Source organism: Ischnura elegans, chromosome 8 (assembly GCF_921293095.1).
Source record: "Ischnura elegans chromosome 8, ioIscEleg1.1, whole genome shotgun sequence".
NCBI lineage: Eukaryota > Metazoa > Arthropoda > Insecta > Odonata > Coenagrionidae > Ischnura > Ischnura elegans.
In genome coordinates this window covers 91,418,258-91,440,736 of record NC_060253.1, presented here as the reverse complement: position 1 = coordinate 91,440,736, position 22,479 = coordinate 91,418,258, and the positions used below count along the sequence as shown (strand labels likewise).

The following is a 22,479-nucleotide window of genomic DNA, read 5'->3' as shown; positions in this document are numbered from 1 at the left end:
AGGTCACCTCACTTGGCGTCAGCGGGAACCAGAACGACGTCACACGGGGTTTTCCCAGCATTCATACTTTGCCGTCGCGTTTTCGCGCGCATGAAAATTTTCACTTTTCATTTAATCGCGAAATTTAAGTATCCTCATTTTAAATTCTAAAAGCGTGAAATACGTATTCCAGAAGTAATAATCTTTCGATTTATGCAATAAAAAAATAATAGGAAACCACCCTATTCTTCTTCCCTCATCTTCTTAGTGACACTACAGCCCGGTGTGGGCCTTGGCCTTCTGCACAATTTATCCCCATGCAATCCTATTGGCAGGTTTCTCCCATCAACCTCTCACTCCTACCTTGCCCAGGTCACACAGTACTTGGTCCATCCATCCAGTGACGCAGCGAGATGGGGTTTTGAGGGATAACCCCCCCCCCCCCCATCAGAACTCACAGACATTTTTAAGTAAAATCTATTTTACTTAATTGGATAAGTATTACTTATAGAATAGCGTGAGGATTAATAAAATATCCTTCAGACGGCCGTAAAATCTACCATTTTGAACCATTTATCTTAATTTTTTCTGGCGGAGGACATCCACACCTCCCGCTTACCCTGGCGGGTATGCCATACCCCCATGCCCCCCGGTATTAATTGCGCCTGAACCCCCCCCCCCCAGCCTTAATTCCTAGCTGTGCCCCTGCATCCATCTGCTCTTAGTCTTCCTTGCCTTCTTCTGTGGAATAGCCTCCCTTTAACCATCCGTTTTGGTATTTCCTCTCCTGACATTCTCTCTTCATTTCCCATCCATCGTATCCTCTGTGACTTGATGAACTTTACTATGTTATTTCCTTCGATCAGCTTCTTCATTACCTCATTATATCTTATCCTCCAGTCCCCCTGGTCATATACTGGCCCACATAATCTACGGAGAATTTGTCTTTCGAAGGTTCTCAGTATTTCTTCATCCGCCATTGTTATTGTCCAGGTCTCTGAGCAATATGTCACCACTGGCCGTACTAACGTCATGTAAAGTTTCATTTTTAGTGGTCTACTTACTAATCTATTAGTAAATAATTTTAAAATTCTTCTATTTTAGTAAAATAAAAATGAGTTCGACTACCAATCGCTCATTGAAAATTGACTTCCCCTGAACACTACACGACTAACAGCAAAGCAAGGATTCTCATTTAGACTGTCGTTGTCAACTCTCTGATCCAGTAAACTCCCTGCTAATTCCATCATGAATTTCACGCATGATCTGACGAAAGCATAACGACCAGGGCAATACTCGGAGATGTAAAATATTACCACACCTGGTAAGAAGCGGAAGAAAGCTTCCTGTAATATGTAAAATGTGACTTCCGTTAAAATGTAGCAATCCTAATTATAAGAAAATCATCGTTGTAGATATTTCCGTAGAGTTTTAATGATGGGAAGAACATATTATTATTACATGCATAAATAACTTTACTAGTATAATTTCTGGTATTTTTCATCGTATGAAATCAGTACCAACCATCCCAATTACCATTCACGTCTCGAACAGCGTATACACCTAATTGCAAAATCGAGTTATCATCCGTAGTTCACAACAAAAAAATACGTATTAATAATAATAATAATTCTGATTTATTTACTCTCAACATTTTGATTTTACAGCTGATAAGGACAAAGGAGAGGGAGCTTTAGGTGGTCTCCAAGGTCATAAAATAAAAATCTGAGCCACCATCAAATAAAAAAAACGGATGCCAAAAAGGAATGCAGCAAATATTGCATAAGTGTTGTTAAAGAAATGACATCAGAATAAATGCTCAATCATTTCTTGAGAAAAAGGCCAGTCTTTGGCAAATCTTAACATCTTATTTGAGAATTTGATTTGTTAAATTTCAGCGGGCTGTGAATAAAATATCTTTGGCCCATAGAGAGAAAGCAACGTTTATAAAAAGCTTATCTCGGTCTGCTGGTTACAATGATTGACTCACACCTTTAATTATGTTTACATTTATCATTTACACTCGGCATATTAGGACAAAGGAGAGGGAGCTTTAGGTGGTCTCCAAGGTCATAAAATAAAAATCTGAGCCACCATCAAATAAAAAAAACGTATGCCAAAAAGGAATGCAGCAAATATTGCATAAGTGTTGTTAAAGAAATGACATCAGAACCACTTCTGGCATAAAACAATTTTAAGACTTTAAATAAATGCAAATGCCTTGTGGCAACAATTTGAGGGCCACGAAGTATTATAAATGAAACATAGCAACGCTAATACAGTCAATAATAAACAATTAGCTTTGGTTCCTTAGGTTTCACTAGTTGAGGTAGAATAATTTCCAGTTAAGTCTTGAGAGTTCTGGAACTTAAAAAAATCCTTGAATGCCTAACAACTGACGATGTCGTTTGTTTCGAGGGTTTTCTTGGAGATGCTCTGAATTTCTACGCCCAGGGGTCGTATTTTTTTTGCAAAGCATCAAACCTTGACGCGTCCATGTGTACTCTTTTCTTTCGACGTTGCGTTTTGGAATATGGTGGGAAATTCTCCTCATTTGTGATCGAATCAGCACGCTCTACATAGCCAATTTTGAATTTAACCAGGTGGTAATAGCCCGTCATCAATGACCAAAATCATCATTATGAGAAAAAACTTTTGCCGTACTCAGGATAACAGTAATGATGATTACTGAGTTTGGAAAACTTTTCTCATGCATGATTGGAGGTAGGATCAGAGGGCTTTTGCGAAGGATGTTTTCGCTCTAATGTTATTCTCCCATTGAAAACGTGTCAAGCTATACTGTTATTAATCTCACGTGTCCTCATTCAGCTTTCTGTAATTTGATGATGCTTTGGGTTTGCGGTGATTGTCCGAAATCAATGACCCCTATACACAGCGCGGTTTTAAATAAGCTCCATTCTCTTAGATTGTGAAGAGAAAACGATTGCTGCTGTCTTTTAGTGGATGGAGCGACTGGGCATAGTTTGCCATGGCACAAAAAACCCTTAATGAAGATCAGCCTTCCCATTTTTTTGTTTTCTGTTCCTTACTTGTTGTTCTCAAGCCAACTTCAATAGAATGAGTATATTATGAAATTACATAAAATTAGTGTTATGTTTTACCATGAACAATGAAGTGCCCACTTTGTAAGGCCAACTGAACATGTTTAGTTAGTAACGCCCGCCTGGGTTCCGTTAAATAGTAACATCTTCACGTTGCTTCAGGGCTTCGACATGTAACAAAACCGGGTTGGATTAATTTATACATTTTACCATAGAGAGTCTATCCTTTTTATCACATTTCAGAGGTTCTACGAGGTTAATCGTGAACTAGTAAGTCTTTTTGTGATGCTTTATCCAACCCTTTTTGTGAATTTTCCAACTCTGGGAAAATTAAAAAAAACCTCTGCCCCCTATTTTGCACGAAAACTCCGACAAACAAGTCGCTTTGAGGAGTATTTATCATTTTAGGCCAGCTTTTGGCACAATAATCAAAACTTTTATTCCTTTTTATTATATTAAGAGATTGAAATTTGAATTTGATGGTATTCACCCTTAGAAATATTTTTAATGGTAAAGAGAGCTGACGATCCGTGTTCTTTTAGCATGTAGACCAACAAAGGGATATAATGAGATTTCAATTTTGTCACATATTTCTGTTATATTTCGAAGAAATTGATATTTTTTATAATTTTTCGACTTCATAGGTAAATAATGAATACCATTTAATGTAAACTTCTTTCCATGGCTGAATTATTGATTTCACGGTGTTCTGCCGATCGCTTTCCATGAAATAATTATTTTCCATGCTAAATCCCCTGGAACGAGTTTTCTATGCACAATGAAAACTCTTAAAATAAGGATACTCATGTACTCACGAAACATTTTTACCCATGTTCGAATCATAATTTTGATTTATTAAATAATTTATTTATTTTCTTATCATGCAGGTTGTGATTGCATTCCTAAGGATGGGAATTTGATGGGTTTTTAAATGTAGCATGCCGCGTGTGGGCATGGTACTGGATTGGAATTATCGGAGAGTTGTTGCATACCAATGGTGGAGTGATAATACTGTGATTGCATGTTTATGTATGGGTATTCTATCTTAATCCATTTGGATCTAATTTTGGTGCAGATTTTTACGTCAATATTTCACCAAAAAAAGCCTTTTTGAATTAGTATGGATAGCATGGTGGCATATTGGGTTGAAAGTATGGCTGTTGATCGAAGGTTTTGAGTTCAGGTCCCGGCTAAAGACTTCGGTTTAATTAAAGAAACTGCTTCCTTTCCGGAATGTGTGAGATTCACACGGTTGTAGCTTAGTCCGGTATGAGCCCTATTCTTACCAAGCCAAACTAAATTTCGAGTAAATATCTTGAGTGAGTGTGAATCAATATCGACTATAAGTGTACTTTTTCATGCATAACTATTCCATAGTTATATCAATTTTTATTTAAAGCTACTTTTAATGAGGATTTTTGTAGACATTCATTATTGTGAGATAAATTATTTGGATATATGGTTCCGGATTTTCAGGGAGTTGAAGTTAGTTAAGCCGTATTTATGAATCTACAATGCGGATTTAGCGAAAGAGACTAGTGACAGAAATTTATGACAGTAGAGAATAGAATAATTAGAATACCTATAAATGGTGGATATAAGGAGTTATGGAACATCAGAGTTCTTTTAAGTTCTATTTTATTGGCTGAACAAGATCGGATTGTTTAATTGAATCCAAGGCATTATTAAACACCCCCAGCCCAAGCCATAAGAATTCCTGGTTGTCGGGACTCGTGGGTATTTTGAGTTGAATAACTGCGTCTTCACTGAATATATTTGGGTCTTATTGCCTTGCTGTATGGCGAAGTTGAGTAAGGACTTTGCGACGGTTAGCGACTGTAATTGAAATGCCTATTACTGTCATCTCTCAGTTTTTCAACCATGCTTATCTTTTCTACTGTGTGCTGGTGCTACGTATGATACCAGTTAATGGCTTCATTTATGGATTGGGCATTTCTATTGAAAATTGTCTTCTGCTGCTCATACTTTTCCTCTTTAAATTTTGAATGGTATATATGACATTTTATCAGAGAAAGTTCTGTAGTGATTATTTATTTCCAAAAATCGTATGGCGAGCTAGCCATTATTAAATAGAATCACATTTAAGTTTCGCTAGGTTGCAAAAAAATCATTACGGCACACTAAGAAAAAAATCGTAGATTATTATGATTAATTTGCGATGCATTATTTTGAAATGGGTTAAATAACTCGATGAAATGGAAAAGTAATTCTGCAATATCTCATCATAAGGGCCATTCCTTTAAAGTATAATTTTAATCTCTTTAGTCAATATAAGAGCTGTTTTTTTTAAAGAATACTCGTGTTGTGTAATTTGCTATCCGATAAAACGATACAATGCACCTCCATGTATTTTGCTTGAGAGTACAAATAAAAAAAACTAACGAGAATTATATGCATCAAAACTTGGGCCATCTAGACAGTATGATATTCAATCTCTAAAAGGTTATATCTTAGCTTAATATTTTAAAGGGATTGAAACAAGTCGAACGATATTTTTGTCCTTTAAATCAGTGACACTCTTAAGCTTTTCGGGGAAACTAAGGTACTACATGCATTCCAAGGCGGAGAAAATGTTACACTGCTTTTTTGCCTGTCGTGCGTTGATTGTATGTGGTCAAAACTGTAAAAGTCATCGTATAGCTGCTGTGTTTCGTCCCATGTTATATCCTAGAATAGGCGGCCGTTTTGCATCCCAAGCGGCGCTTTGTGTAGCCAACAGCGTAACTGATTTCTTTTTCGTTTTTATGGACTGCCACTCAAAGTTCATTCAGTCTCGCGCGTGAAAAATATTTGGAAAGCAAGTCGTAAAAAGGCACGAGGCGGGAGACTCCTCACTCGGAGAGGCGAATCCCGCCTGATAAAGGTATTGATGCTCCAGCTCACCTTCGCGTCGAAGGGGTGCTCGGGGTAGGGGGTTCTTTGTCGAGGTCATGCGAGCCATTGCGCTAAGGTGGACTTGCTTCAAGCGTGGAGTATTTTTTAAAGGGAAAATAGGGAGAGCACAGAGACGTATTACTCTTCCCCCTGTCTAATAGATGTTATTTTCATTGACTTTTTTCTAAATGCGCCACGCATTGAACTAGTAAATTCGGAAACTCTCTCCTTAGCGGGCAGTATTAGCATGAAAAATATTGGTGGAAAGAAATTTCATCGCTAAATCTATGTAATCCTATTGGATTATTTGATCCTGTTTGATGTAAAAACAAGCGAAGTGCTATTGAAGCAGCTACTACGGTAAAATGTAAAAAAATGGAATGTAAAACATCGAGTTAATTTATCATCATCCTCCCCATACTCATTGAACCAATACACAGTTCCTAAATGAATCGCTAACTGAATACATCATATCCAAGTTGGACGATTCTTCTTCTTTAAGTTGTTTTTAGGTGCAAGATTCAACGTTTCCTACTAAAAGGAAACATGTTATTGCAACATATGCTCGGTTTTTTCGGCATAACATGTTTCCTTTTAGTAGAAAACACTTTGTCTTCCACCTAGCAACAACATAAATAAAAAGATTATAAATCCTCCAACTTGGACATGATGCCTTTCTGCAGTTAGCGATTCAAATATGGAATTGCAGACAACAAATACGTATCCTATAAATGCTGTTCACATAAATGAATATAAAATATGTACTCCTACTGATCCAGTACGTATATATTTACATGAGTCATTCAGGCTTTGAGGGATTTCTCTGTATTTAAGTCCTTTTGACGATTGTGCGTGTTCGCGAAAAGCGTGTTGGCTATATGGAGTCCATTCTCTTTATTAATGTCTAACTCTTCACAAAACGTTTGGAAAAAATTATCATTGAGGAATTTTTTATGATAATATCAATAAGACCCATTTTAATTTTACCCAGGACAATATAATATAATGACTCTTTATCATATGGTAAATTTTAAATACCTTCCCCGTTCTCCAATTAATGGTATTAATTTGTCTGTGTTGCATTAGCAAGCAAGAGAGTATATTTGTTTAGATTGAAATTTAATGCTTTAACTGTTTCCATGTATAACGTTTTCATTGTTGTTTTTCTTCTAAGTTACTTAACTAAATAATAAAAAAACTAATAAAATCGGTTTGAAGTTCCTTTTGACCATGAAGTCCATATCTACAATATTCTTATCATTTTCAAATAAGCTGTTGTTAGCTTTGAACGTAGGTTTTCGCAGCGAGGGGCATCGTTGATAACGGCTTCCGGGTGCAGCTGCGTGTTGCAGAAGAGTCCGCTCGTCGCACAAGGACAGGGGTGAGAGTTCTGCTGACGTCAACTCCGCCCTCCTCCCCCACTACTCCGGTGGATGGGGGAGGTGGACGAGTATATTAATTGACCACCGATTTCCGTAATTTCATTCATCGCCTGATGATGCGTCCTGCAACGGTCGCGAAAGCTTGCACGACAAAGCGCAACACGCAGCTGCACCCGGAAGCCGTTATCAACGAAGCTGTTGTTAATTATATTTTTGCCTTTTTCAGGTACATCTCTTCTTGCGCTGTTTGTTATTGTCATCTATTTGTTATTGTTAGTTAGAAAGAAAAGTTGCGTTCTAGTTTTCAGTGTATCTTTGTAGATTCTCCCTAAAGTACGATAAAATTTGGAACGTGTAGAATTAATAATCCTATTTTGGCTTAGAGTCAAATTAGATTTCTTAATAGATGGAAGAAATTCGGTAAAAATTCTCTCTCAGCCGGTATTAGCATCTATGCTTTATGTGCGCATTTATCTCGAAGTATTGTATGCGAAGGTGACTTTTGAATCTTCTATTAATGATTGCAGTATTTATTTCATTGGAAATGGAAAAGGTCATTTGTTATTCACGTAAACTCATGACTACAAGATACAATTATTTTAAATAGTTTTTCAAAAAATGAGCTTTGTTAATGTCTTTCTTATAAAATCATGGAAAGTTCACTGTTGTTGGTATATTTCTGAATTTATTGGTAGCTACAATCTTGTTGTCGTACAATTTGTCCAAAAGTCATGTTTGTAAATACCTTCCCTTCAATAGTTTATTTTTCCATTTTATACGGCACTATAAATTTTTTCTAAATATTCGTTCTATTTTTTGTTCTTTGACCCCAACTCCGTAATTATGCTACTCTTATACTTCCAAAATATTCGAGAAAGAATGATCTCCAATACGACCATAAGAGCCGTTGAATTTCCCTAATTCAAGAAATTATCCCTCAATCGCCGAAGATAGAACAAATCCACCATTTATAAAAAGAGCATAATTTTTAAAAAATTTTTGTGTACTTCTGAATTTCCATGCAAAAAGTTTTATCAAAATCGGTAGTTTTGTGCCACCATTATTTGTCTAATTTTGGCGGCTAGGGATTTTGGAGATTTTCTATCGGTTAACGTGAGAGTTATCTCCCTTTCGAAGGCAAAGACAGCAAACGGTCGTGAAGTGAAGAATAAGAGTATGCTGGTAAATAAATTGTCCCTTTTCAGAGTTTCAAATAATAATTTTAATTAAATCGTAGGAGGGATAGACCACCCTCTTAGTATTAAAAAGGTCTTAATTGCGGTTCATTTTCATGTTTAGCCGAGCCCGCTGATGATAGAATTATGTGAGCTCTTTACAATAGAAAGGTGAAATTTAAAATAGCATTTGAAAAGGCAAAATTCTTTCAGTTAGTTTGTAATAAATTTGAGTTGAAAAATGAATAAAAAATGAGCGACCGTAGGGTTGAATTTTAAAGATAATTTATTTTGTCTGGTCCTAGCAATTGAGAAACTGTTTAATTATTTCAGCCCACGGCAGTTACAGCTCATTCGATGCAACCTTTCGGCAGGCTAAGATTTAAAAACACTCCCATAAGTTAAGCCGATAGAATTTGACGGTTTTTTCTCACCAATAATGCCTTCTTAAGGCAATTTATATCGAGAATTCCAATTCCTATCGGATTTTCGTACCAAAACTCATTTAATATTTCATCACCAGAAGTGGCAAAGTTTGCTAAAAAAAACTTCAGTTTCGAGGTCGCAAAATATATCCTTCTTTTTATCGAGCACGCTTAGCTGTTTATAGTAAAATATTTTATTTGGAAATAAAAATCAATCATTTTTCATTAAATAGGTACGTGTTTTTTTAGATGTAAATTTCCTCGCACTAAATTATCCCTGTATTTCAAAGGGTATTGAAGATTTTCTGTGACTTTGAACCGCCGAACTGGGAACGTATCTTCTGTTCTGCAATACCTAACTGCGACAGCCGTAGAAAGCTTTTATGCATAGTAAGAATACGTTAAATTGGCTCTTCGAATCTCAAAATAGGAGTAATACTAGACGTTTGAACTCATCTGATACTTGGTAGCTCTTTTGGGCTTTCTTTTGAAACGATTGGCTTGAAGTACCTTCCTACACAGATGTTTTTTTCCAAACCTTTTCTGCATTTATTCAGGCATAAAAAGGTAAAATGCCGTGGGGATTGCCTTGCGTGAAGTGGCAAATGTAGAAAACCAATGCGCAACTCCGTGAATATGTACCTATGGGTATATTTCTCTGATATTTTTCAATAGCATGCAAGGGTGCGCAAGTGACTTTGATGTATTAAAGTGTAATTTCCAATATATCATGTGAAATAGCCCATAAAATATGGACGACATTCTACGGAGTTATTATTGGTCATCTATATCCCTTTAAGTAGATAAATTTAATCAATTAAATCATTCATTCAAGCAGCGATAAAGCGCTTTAAGAATATTTGAAGACGCATACGCAATTTTGGCCGATTGCGTGTACATTATTGTGATCAGACTAACCCCTCCACTAGCCCTCTTCTGAAGTTTTTGTACCCCACAATAGCTGCTAAATTTGTGTACGATGATTACCTTGTAAAAAAATTTGAAAATCGTTCATGCTTTCTCAAAATGGAGTAATCCTCTTGTTGCTAAGCATTCTTAAGCTCAGTGTTAAAAAATAAACCTCTGTAAATTTTCGTTGCTCTTCAATCTTCTTGAGCGATCCGTTTGCTAACACCATCTGATATAGATAGTTGATTCATTTTTCGAGGGTGGTTATTACTGAGAGCCTTAATTCTGTCCTCGGCAGAACCCGAACATATTGTATGAACTCTATTGGGAACAAATTATGCCTCCTCGGAGGGAGGCTGCAACATTTAGAACTTATTATCTAGCCAACTTGCCCCCTTAAACTGCCCAACTTACCACTGATTAAAGGTCATTTCGGCGCGATCATTTAGTTCAAGAAAATAATTACCGTCATTATTGCATTGGAAGAACAGATTATGATTTTTTATGCTAAACTAATTTGCTTATAAAATATAACTGATGCATAACATCAGGCTTAACTTTGTGAATCCTTTCCATTGTGAAGAATAAAGGTATAAACTTTGTTGGGTTCACTAATATGTTTTAAAAAAGCACGAACGGGGTTTCATAACATAGTTGCATCTTAAGGTACATTTATCACGCATGCATATATTTAATTCTTTTTCCAACGTAGTATCTATGAGCATAAATTGCCATCAGAAACTATTCTTTTGGTCTGAGAATCGAACCACACATCTTAGTCTTTCCGAGCCACTACGCAGACCACTACGCTATCAAGGTTACAAGATCCTCATAGCAATTGTTACCGCGGCTCATGGCTCAATTTTAGTGTTTCGTGTGATAATGGTTCGCCAACTATTGAGCAGATAGCGCCGCACGCAAGCACTAACCACAAATATTACAAAAGAGTCTCAAGTCTGCCTCTAAATGTGTTTTCACACGTAGCGCATTTAAATGGATTCACAAAATCACCGCTCGCATTGCTAACGAGAAAAGTGATACGAGTTTCACGGAGAAGTATGATGCAATTATGGGTGTTAACCGAAATTTATTAACTGTGATCTATCAAATTCATAACTTTAAATGTTATTCCTTAAAATTGCAGGCATTAAAATGCAAAAAAGAATCACGTTGCACATATCACCGAGTCGCGGACATTTTTTAAAACCTTTCCAACTCAGGTCATGCTTCCGGAAGAAATTAGACTTGAAGAATCTACTCAATCATTGTGATTGTGGCAGCTACATATTTCACCATTAAATTTTACAGCGTAAAAGAATTCGTAGTTTAAATATTTCCTGGATGAAGCCGAAAATGTATTCATTTTTTATGATAGAAGCAAAATTGGGATATAAAGGGGTCAATTGCGACCAAAATGGTAACAGAAACCAGTCTTTCATGGGATGGAATTGGGCCTCCTCTATGCAGTCCCCTTGAAACTAACCTTGAAACGCAATTCCCCGACGGGCGGCTCCGAGTACGGTATGCCGAGGAAGGCGGCGACCTTCCCGCCCGTGGACACGTCCATCCACAGCCCGGAGACCTCCCCGCAGTCAGTAGTGACAAGCGGCGGTGGCGCTGGGGTCGTCGGCGGAGGAGTGGAAGACGTTGCCGCGCCCGGAGTTGGGCCCGCATCCGACGCCGGCTCGCCACCGCTCTCCTCTCCCTTCCTGACAAGCGGCAATGGATACGGCACCGCACCTTCGTAACCACCGGAAGAATCCAGGAGAACCACCTCCCTGGAGGGAACACCTACTGCAATGGAGTCACTAGAGCTATCCGCACTCCCTGAATCACTGCTTGAGTCACTCCCTGCGTCCAGTAAACGGTCCCGGACGTTCCGGGAACCGGAAAAGTCCTCCTGACCCTCCTCCTCTAGGGTCTCGCGAGCGGATATATCGTTCCCGCTGACTGCCGGGCGGGTGTGCAACTTCCCGGCTGCGGTTGCGGGATCGTCCGGGTCGCGGGTGTCCTCCGCACCCGGACGGTCCACGGCACCATCTCCGATGTCCGCCGGGTGTCTGGGTGCGCTCCGCTGGGAGTCGACCTGCATCCTAGCGAAGGCGGTGTGGTGCGATTGGTGCCGGATTCTCCTGGCGGATGTGTTGTTGGGGAGCGGGAAGTTAAGGACTCCGATGTCACCATGGTGTTGGTGCTGTGTTAGGGTGGACTGCGCAGTCTGCAGGGCGTAGAGGAGGAATGGTGTCAGGATGAGGGCGGAGGAGGTGGTACTTAGCAAAAGCGAGGGTCTGAGGGCAGGTCGCGTTGCGGTATTCATTATGCCACTCTCAAGATACCAATGCCAAGGTGAATGGATGAAACTGACAGAATTATAAAATATCCAAGGACGGAGAACTTTAGGATAGCGACTGATGGTGTCACCGATGGAATGTCAGTGTGGAAACAGGCAATAAATTGTACGAAAAACGTAATAGTGAAGGAATTATTATTGTTATGGCAGGTAAAGCATTTTTCGCATATGGCAGCTGATCTAAAACTGAAGTCGTATCCAAACAAAGCGATTATTGAATCAAGCAGACGCTTGGTGTCAACCTTCAAATTAGGAAGAAGGAATCCAAATAATCTCAAAGCCTAACAAATTTTCACAGGAGCCTGTGAATGCACGTCCAACTGGACACGGGCATTGAGGACGGTATCGAAAAATGAACCCAAGCTCCATAAGCCCTGAAAAGAGAAAGCCGAGTCGATGTACCAAGCATCGAAAGAAATGGAAATGTTCAACTGGTGGAATACGTGGAATGAATTCGCACTAATCAAAGGGAACGATTCTTAGCACATGTTTTGAAATGTCCATCAACGTGATTCAACCTAAAGGATGGATGAAAAAAAATGTATTCAAGGAAAAGGCATTGTTTTTGGAGGTATTGAAGTTAGGAGAGGTACTCTATTCGCGTTCGAAACGTCGACGTAGGTGGAGAGGCTCAACTGACGGGACCAAAATTTGCTCTAAACGTGTTTCAGGCAAAATGATAGTTAAGTTATGCGGAAATGCTGTCAAGAGTGGATTACGATAGCAAAGGAGGAAAGAGAAATTTCAAACGAAATCGATTTGGTGTTTGAAACTTAGGCTGACATGAAGCACTCTGGAAGCATCTCTCAGATACTATCCAAGCGAAACAAATATATAAATGCCGTTGACATTATTCATGGCAATATACGTCCATGGTAAAAAAGTATCCCTCAGAAAGAAATTTGTTTCGGAGGGTATTTGTCGTTTCAGTAGTTGAGTATTGGGAGAGAGAGGTTGCAAAAGAAGAAGTATCCGAGTCAAAAGATTGTAATTAAACCTGGAAAAGCCACTGGTAGTAATTGAACATGAATTGGGGACAAGAAATACGTTAAAATAAAGTATACATAAATAAATAATGGATGAATAAAGCTGGTAATCAAGTGAGAATAGTAATTATGGTAGCAATTAAATGTGGTAGAGAAGGAAAATTTTATAACTAAGTATCCAAGTGATGAATGGAAGAGGGATATTTTCAGCAGGTGTTAAAAGTAAGGTGAAGAATTGTGATCACTATCGAGTTTGGTGAGAGAAGGTAAAAATGAAACTAAGTATCCGAGGGTGAAAGAGGCTACGAAGGTGAAGGAGTAACGTGATTTTGAAAAAATATGAGATGAATGAAAACACTAAGTAGGTGTGAAAAACTTCGTGAGAATTGAAGCACTCAACGTCTTGAAGACCATACGATCCACTCAAAGAAATGTCCATACGAAACACTATTTGAGTTTTGAGGAATTTTATTGACAAAGGAATTGCTTCGTCTTGCGCAAATGGCCCTAAAATAAAGCACCCAAGTGTGGATGAGTATGGAAAGGTCAAGGAAATATTGTGTAATTGAATATGAACTTGAGGGAAAAAACACAATAATTCGGTACGCAAAACTACGAAAGATTTTGAAGCCGTCAGCTCTGAAAAAAAAGACTATCTGAAAACGTATCCAGAGAAAACACTATGAGACGAGTATGCAAATGTTTAGGAATAGTGTGGAATTGAATACAAAGGCGAGAGAAAAAAAAAACACCGACTCGTTACGCAAAACTTCCGACAGATTTTGAGGACCCAACTGCCCGTAACATGTCGAGAAAGTCTCACTGACTAGGTATCCAGGGGTAACACTGCGGGGAGGCGTTGAGGTGACTTGTATGGACAAGGGATATGAGGTTCACTTCGTCTGATGCGAAGGGTTCCGACTCCGCCGGCGCGGCGGTCGTGAGATGCCGTGTGTCTCGGGGGGTTCCGCACTCGGTCGAGGCGAGATGGTGAGTGAGGTCGATCGGCAGTCTCGCGACGCGTGTCGCTCTCAGATGAAGGAATGAGCGCGAGACGGCGATGTTGGAGCGAGATGGGCGGAGTTGGAGGGGCCGAGAACCGGGACTAGTGGAAGGGAAGACCGTCTTCCCTCCTCTCTTCTCTTTCCTTTTCTCTCTCTCTCTCCCTATTCCCGAACGCTAAAGGATGTTCGATTTTTTTAAGGGGTTCAGTGTCGCTCGTGAAAGACGAACGCAAGTTAGGGGTTGTTGTTGCGTGTGTGTTGGTGTTATGGTAGGGGAAGGAAGGTCCGGTGGCTGTTTACGTGAGAGTCCTTGAAAAAAAAGAATGACGGTTCTCGCATGTTTACCATTACTCCACTAGTTATCTCGTTAAGAGGCTCTTAAAAAAGGAAGGCTTTTTTGTCGGGCCTCTTTTAGCTAGGGTGCTTAAGGGCTGTATTTACACCAATAAGGTACCTGCTCCAAGTAATGTTCTACATCTAGGTAAAAAGTCAGGCCATATCAAGTGGTGGTTATTTCGCATGAAGTTACGTCATGTAATCGTGTTAAGAGGGTCTTAAAAATATAGACTGTGTAGTGTGTAGTTATCGGTACGCGATAAATTTGAACGGCGTATTCAGCAATAGTTTACGGTAATCTAGAAAAAAAATCCTTGTTTTCTTCGGAAGTAGCGTTGGGGGCTATTTACTGGAGGATAATAAAAAAAGGCTCACATGTAAGCCATTTCTCCAGTAGTTAACTTGTGAAGAGGCTCTTAAAATGTTTCTCTTTTTACAGGTGGATCTTTGAACCGTCTCAGCAATCTGTAAGTTCTACACTTCTCTCAACAGTACATAGTTCTATCCATTAAACTAGCTCGATATTCCGGCATATTTTCTGTTTCTTCTTAAATTCAAGTTCCCTCAAATGAACAATGGAAAAATACGCAAGGCGTACTCCACGACTTTCTGGTTTTTGTTAACGTGGGAGTCCTCGAAAAAACACCACATCCAGTATCTGCATTCCATTCCGTTAATCGTGCAATTAGATATAGAAATGCTTCAGACTATCAGGTTCATCCCTTGTAGCAGCTGAGCTCGAGGGACGCTTAATCATCCAAGTTATTCTAAAGCGATGTGTTCGGTATTTTGCTCCAGTTTCGAATATTTTTTAGATAATAACTTTTATGTGTCAACCAATGCTTTCGAAAGGTTCTCACTTTATGAAGACAACCTCGTTTACTTTAGGTATAAATTCAGTTGGATATTAAAAATGTGTAGATCATAGTGTAATTAATGGTCGTGAATTCTTTTCTCAAAGACTCGCTATGTTTTCCCGAGAAGGTCATAAGTTAATCTTGGATAATGGCTAACTATCTCATGAATACCTAATATCTGCAATCAAAGGTACTTTGTTTCAGTGAGTTCGAAATACGGCACAATCCTTCAAAATGCAGCTCCAACAAGGAAATTAAAAAAAAAATCAAATCCCCCCTTTGTTAAAGTTGAAACAACTTTTCAATTACAGAAATAGCTTGAGATAATGATGTTTGCAAATTATGTAACTGATATAATGAAACTCCAGGTGCAAAAAAGCAAGATTAGTTTATGGATGTGATAACCTTTCATTGGTGTTAGATAAATTACCCTTGTTTTCTAAATTATTTCTGAATTAAATTTCAATTCAGATATATGTTATGAGTGGGTATTCATTATGAGAGACAAACTAAACCCGTTATTTTACTTACGTGTCTAAAAGGAATTTTTCATATTGTTAAAGCTTAGGGTATTTTAATGTGCTGTTAGTAAGTGCATTCACTCTCCAGGAAATGTCACATTGGGATGCATGTTATTTCTGCAAGTCATATTAAAGTTTTGAACAGTTTAATGAAAAACTGGTAGATAAGTGATTGGAGTATTATTTTAATAAATTCAATAATCAATATTTTACGCCCTCTAAGAGTACATGGGATTTTTTACAAGGATACTAAAGACTTGAGTACCCACTCATATTTTTTTAGTTTCGCTACTGATGGCTATTCTGGTCACATGCCAGTCGCAAGAAAAAATGTATATTCTTAACTCACCGTTATTGAAATTATTTCCATATAGTACTTTTTCCCCGCATAGACTTTGTGAAACTTTTAAGAAAACGGATGCTGGCAGGAATTTATTTTTCTTCAGGCGGTAAGGGTATCGACTGGTAGGGATTCGGTGATTTTTTTTTTCTCTCTAGAGGTCTCGGCCGAGACATTGACGCCTACCCTGAGAGACTGAAGGCAGATATAGGATATCTCTATTTTTTTATTATTTTTTTGGAAATGGGCTCCCCTCCTACCGTCCCTCAGCTCACCCTTATTTTCAGAGGCGAGGGTAGACGTGACATCGTGGGGATGGGTTAAAACGTGATCGGTGGCAGGTAATGTTATTTATATTTTCCTTCGCCCCAATCTCTACATAGGAAACGAAGGCGAGGTGGTTGAACGATGATTGAAAGGGAATATGAACCGCGGAGGATCAGGGGAAAAAGAAGTAGCTTGGAATAATCTCCCTTTCTCAAAGGCTCCAACGAGTATGTGATGAGACGTCTTAGCCCAAGAGTCAATGGCTACAGAAGTGAATAAATGGGGTAACGGCATTGCTGATAATTAAGTAGCACTTCAGCTCCCAGGGTAGTGGCTTCAGTTGGTTTTTTATTAATATTGTTTTACCTATCGTCTAAGACAAAAAAAACAAAATTTGGTTGGATATGAAGTAAAGATACTTTGCATTTTTCCACATAAATAGTTATTAAAAAAGAAGTCAAAATGTTTCACAGCTTTGCAGTATCATGACGACTAACAGGATAGGTGAGTCCTGACGATGTTGCAGTGCAGTGAAACACGATGACTCATTTTTACGTAAATATTTAAGTGGTAAAGTGCAAAGTGTCATTACATCATATCCTGGAATGGACTTCCACAAAGTGTCAGACTCTACCATTCATTTCACAGAATTGGGTTATTTTTTTTTGGCTCTGTGAGCTTTAAGTATTGGGCAGTATTTAAAGCGGTTTAAATTAATATTCATCGAAAAAGGACGTAGGTGACATAAATTACGCGATTCATTTTCTACATGAGGGTCGGCTAAATGAAATAAGCACATTCAATCCGCTAAATTCGCCTTCTCTACAACTTGATGCAGTGAAACCTCTCATTTACGGACATTAAAGGTCTTCGAAAATGTTCCGTAATTGAGAGGTTCCGTTATTCGAAGGTAACCGTAAGAAGGTAACCCTTTTTTACGCTTAATATTACGCCATAGGTGTAAAAGTGTTGGAATTCAAGCTAGCTGAATGAAACCCTTTTATTTAAAAAACTCAATTAACGAGAGATCGGTCAGAAAACCCATAGCAATGGTGTCCGTAAAAGAGTAAAATTGTGTCTGGAATTAATCCATGTCCATGAGAGGAATAAGGTGCTCGGGGGTAACATGGACCAGAGGGTAACCATGGGTGGATCATATCCATATTTATGGAATTTTAACTTAATCAAGTTGGCACACATACTTTTTCTTCTTTTGTTTCTTGAACAACATTTCATACCTCATTTGGAGCCATTTTGCGATTTTGGGCAGCTGTGGAATTTTAGTGTGGAGATTTTTCAAAGCAACGACCTGCGTCAGGGAGATTTGCTGGTCTTCATTGTTATGTGGTGAGTAATTTCAAACTATCATAAAATAAAGGATAAACAGTAAGGTTGATTTTATACATTTATGCTGTAATCTAAGTCGTGGGACAACTGGGGCCAACTGAGACATAAAAATGATATAAATAAAAATAATTTTAAACTGGTAGAAATTACATTCAAGCCAAATGATGTACTGGCCCGATTGTTGATAAATCATTACGTGTTTGTTATCAGCCATTCATTGGTGATATGTATAAAAAAATTGGAAATGATATTGTACTATAACGTGAAAAAACTATGCCCCAGTTACCCCCGAGCACCTTACCTACACCAGAGGTTCTATACTTATTAAAATGCATCTACTTCTGCTGGGGAATTGAATATTGTCCTTAAGCCAGAGATGTCCGTGAACATTGGTGTCACTGTATATTGATGGTGTTACAGTGCCTCACTCACTCAGTGATTTAACCATTCGGGGTTCGTGAAGTACAAGACAGGGGAGGATGGAAACAAACGTTGGGCCCTACTATCCTTGTGACCTCGCTCGGACGCCCTTGTGATGGAAGAGTGAGCCCAGCGTAGCGTGTAGCTGCTTCGAGGGTGAGTTTTTACGACGAGGGGTGCGAGATACGTTACGGTTCGCAAGAGCCTGAGGGACGGGGAAAAAAATGGAGATAGTAAAGTCGTGCAACTTTTTACCGTGAAATAGGAAGCGGAACGAACACTGAAATTGGCAGAGATGACACGAAAACAAGCTCAGAGTGGACCCTGAACATCTCCTAAGAATCATCCATTTTAAAGATACCTTAAATAAGACATTTAAGACAATAATACCGCTTTCGCTGCCAATTCCATCGCACCGACATTCCATTTTTTTATTGTTCCTACTTACATACATTACAACCATATAGAAAAAGAAAAAAGTTGATTACGAGCCTGTTTCCATCATAGCAAGATTAGAAAATTGATTAAAAGTTAGGAATGTTATATTTTTGAGGTCCATGCAAAATTGCTGGAGATAAGTAACATTCTTTGGTGTGTCTCTAATTCGAGAGTCACTCCATTAATTCTATTGATCGAGACACCGTTGCTATACTTCATAGTACGAGGAAAGAATGACATTTTGAAACTCTTTTTTGCTGTCTATTTCCTTTTTTTATTGTCGTGATCACGTCTCTAAATGCAGTATAATCATCAAGGAAATTCTATTAAAAACCAGAAAAGCGTGGCAACCTATTTTAAAAGCTCAGGGGTGTTATGCTGTTCGGGTAGGGGGGAGGCGCCTCATCGAAAAGTTTCGTGGCCCTCTCAGAAAAAAAATTGACAGAAGGAAATCGTGGCGGCCCCGCTTCACACAGCGCTGGCAACCGCGTCCCTACCGCCGATCCGCTGCAAAGCGCGATCTCCTCGATTTCAACCATTCGCACCAATAGCCTAGAAAGACAGTAACCCTTATATGATAGTAACTGAAGTACGCAAGGGCGGATTTAGAGGGAACTTAGAGGTCATGACCTCCTTTCCCCCTCGAAAAATTTTCATCATCATCATTAGTCAACGGTTATTTTAAGATAAAACTAATTATTAGTGCAAAGTTATCTAGATTTATGGCACTTAATATTTTTATAATGGCAGTGAATCTGCTCATCATCATCAGTCAAAAATCCTAAAATTGGTTTGACGCAGCTCTCCATTCCTCTCTACTATCCGCTTGCCTTTTCATAGATACGTGTTTCTTCCCCTCAACATCCTTTATAACCTGTCCTATGTAACTCATTCGGGGCCGTCCCTTGTCCTTCTTCCCTTTCACATGTCTCTCTACGATTGTTTTCAACGGGCCATCGATTTATTTTAATTTTTATTAGCTTATGCATCCTTGGAAAGGACTAAATGGAGCGTGTATGCAAATGCTTGGAAAAGTTTCATTCATCGCAGAGCGTAGCACTCTCCGCTGTAAAAACGCTCTTCTCTCTCGGAATGGTATTCCATACTCTCCGGACCTAGGTCATGAACCCTTCCCCCACAAATTTGATGCTATCTATGAGTATACACCTGTTAGTATCTAACTCGGTGCGATCATCTTCTAGCTTACAGCAATGCCTTTCGGTGTTATGAAAAAATAACATCACTAATTAAACCTGATTTAATTTTTAAGTTAGTTTTTAAAAAAAATTCCTGTGTAAAAAATCAGAATATCTCTAGAAGAATGGCTACAGTCGGAAATTGGGTAGCCTTGGGGTGGACTCATAGGCTTCCCGTGCCAAATTCCCTGGACCTTCCCTTTTCTCCTTTTGCCTTTCACAGCATTTAGTCTCCATAGCAAAAACTAAACAAAATCAGGACCATTTGCAGTATTAGCGGATCTCCTTTTATTTGTCATGTGTATTGATTGCGGATTGATTCTGAACTGGCATTAGTTTCTGGCTTCATTTGATCTTGATTAGTTTCCTAAGTCAAGATGTTCGGCGTGTACGCCTTATAAATTTTGATTTCCTCCATTTTTTTTCCTCCATCAAGATATTGTTTATTTTCTTGGACACTCGGGTATTGTGTGGACTCACTCGTTTGCTACTTTACTAAAACATTTTATTGTAGCCTGCTGTATCATCCAAATGTATTTAAGTCCATTTGTTGCGCTATTGGCATTTCATCTATGACCTATTCACACATGCGAGATTGTTCTCGATAAGAATCAAAACGTGAGAATTATTTTCTCGCGAAGGTTTAAAATTTTCATTGACTGTCCATTGTTGAGGAATATTAATATCCGAGGGTTGTTCATGGCTGTCATGAGTTGCCCATTACTGTTTGAGGGTAGCATCATTAATTTTCACACATAGATTGGAACATCCCATTAAAAAATTCTATGGGAATTCCACAAAAAATTCCTGGCGTGTCTATAGGAATTCTCTGGGGTATTGATAACCCTTGGACTTCCTTGAGGCGCATTGGTTATTATGAGGAAGTTTCTCCTTTACTTCTCATCCTTAATAACCTTGGCACATGGCGAAATCCAAGGAAATTCTATATATATATATATATATATCATTTTAATACTATGACCAATGATGAATCGAATTTCAATGGCTGCCGCGGCATGCCGTTCCCATCGATTTTCTACAATTTAGTATATACTCAAGTTTACAATTCTTATTCCGTACCTACTGGTTAAAATTGTTATTTAACTTTAGGTTAGATCAAGTTAGAGCTAAATACATCTCCAAAAATTCAATAAGTATATCCAATATTTCGCAATTGTACCATGCAAAGGCATAACATCTAGTACTTACCATGAGTGTAGGTGCAATTGCCAAAGGAATTTAGGAACCTGGATATCGTAGTGGTGTGCGCAGGATCTGCGAGGTTTGACTCCCGGTCCAGATGAAATTTTTCTCATGGCAATTTATGTGGAATTCATAGTCAGTTTTAAAGAAATGAAAAAATGCGATTTTATTTTATAGCTGAAACACAGATGAATAATAAGTTGTCAGTTAGACCAATAAAAGCTCATTATTGACGATCGGTAATTATATGTCATCTTCTACCAACGAATTGGTTGCTGGGTGCCTATCGGTTCATTTCAGTTATCGGATGTCAACATTCAACGAGCCTGGTCAATTCACTTTGCGGTATTTATTCATAGAAATATTAAAAAGCACTTTGTACTCTGCACGCTAGATTAATACTCGGCAACCGGTTGCGACGTATTCTACGTCATATTCAAGCAACGGTTGCGCTTGATAATGACGTAGAATACGTTGAATCAGAGTTGAAAGTATAAAGTGCCTGCTATTATTGCTAAGCCTGGGATAGGTCACCTGGCTTCCGGTAGATTACGAAGCTCGACCACCCCTTTTCTTGCGACGAAATACTCGTTTAAACTCTCAGTATAATCCTTTAATTCTCAAGATGATTTATCCTTCGATATTCAAGGTGGTGCAAGAAGCCATTGTCAACATTTTTTCGTGTCTCTAATTCAAAAATTGTACCTAACAATGATCTCAAAAGTAAAATTATCCCATTAAAGATTTAAAGAAATGCTTGGAAACGTCTACATCGTGTAACCAGGGAATGCCAAGACAGTTATTTAATTTTTAAACGAGTAAATCGTCGCGTAGAAGACCAATTGCGACCGGTCATGAGGGTGCCGTGTGTTCTCTCATTAATGGTCACGTGCCCAAAGTCTTATAAGTAGGTACTCTCTCACTCCTATACGTGCGCTAATGTTTTAATACATAATAGTGGGAAAAGAAGATGGAAGTGAGGAACTGACGAGAGATTTTTTTTTGAGGTTTGGAGGGGAAGAGGATCTTTTTATTCCCTCGGATAGAGTCGACGAGGTGGAGGGTTGAGTGGAACGTAATAAAAAAGGAAATCCCGCCTCTGGGATTTGGTTAAAGAAGGTGGGACATTAAAGAGGGATTTTCGGCAGGCCAAGACAAAATCCTTACCCTCGTCCTCCGCGGCTCCTTTCCTTATCGCTTGGCCTGAATAGGAGGTGCCTCATCTCTTTGGGAAAGGGTATGAACTAGGGACGAGTCGATTCCAAACATTGATTCTCAATTCCACCGATTCCCGGGTAATACCTCGCTCAGATTACGGTTGCTTCGGCAATCGTCGGAACTACCGTGCATTCACACAACGATGGTTAAAATCTGTGTTGCTCTCTAG

General features: G+C 38.8%; 1 protein-coding gene across 1 annotated transcript in view; it reads right to left on the bottom strand.

The window, feature by feature from the left end:
- LOC124164456 (neuroligin-2-like) overlaps window positions 1–14,209 on the bottom strand; it is a 113,653-nt gene extending 99,444 nt beyond the window's left edge. Inside the window, exon 1 of the mRNA XM_046541782.1 lies at window positions 11,311–14,209. Within this exon, the coding sequence (XP_046397738.1) occupies window positions 11,311–12,144 (834 nt within the window). The 5' untranslated portion in view covers window positions 12,145–14,209. The remainder of the gene's footprint in view (window positions 1–11,310) is intronic.
- Window positions 14,210–22,479: the final 8,270 nt, after the last annotated feature.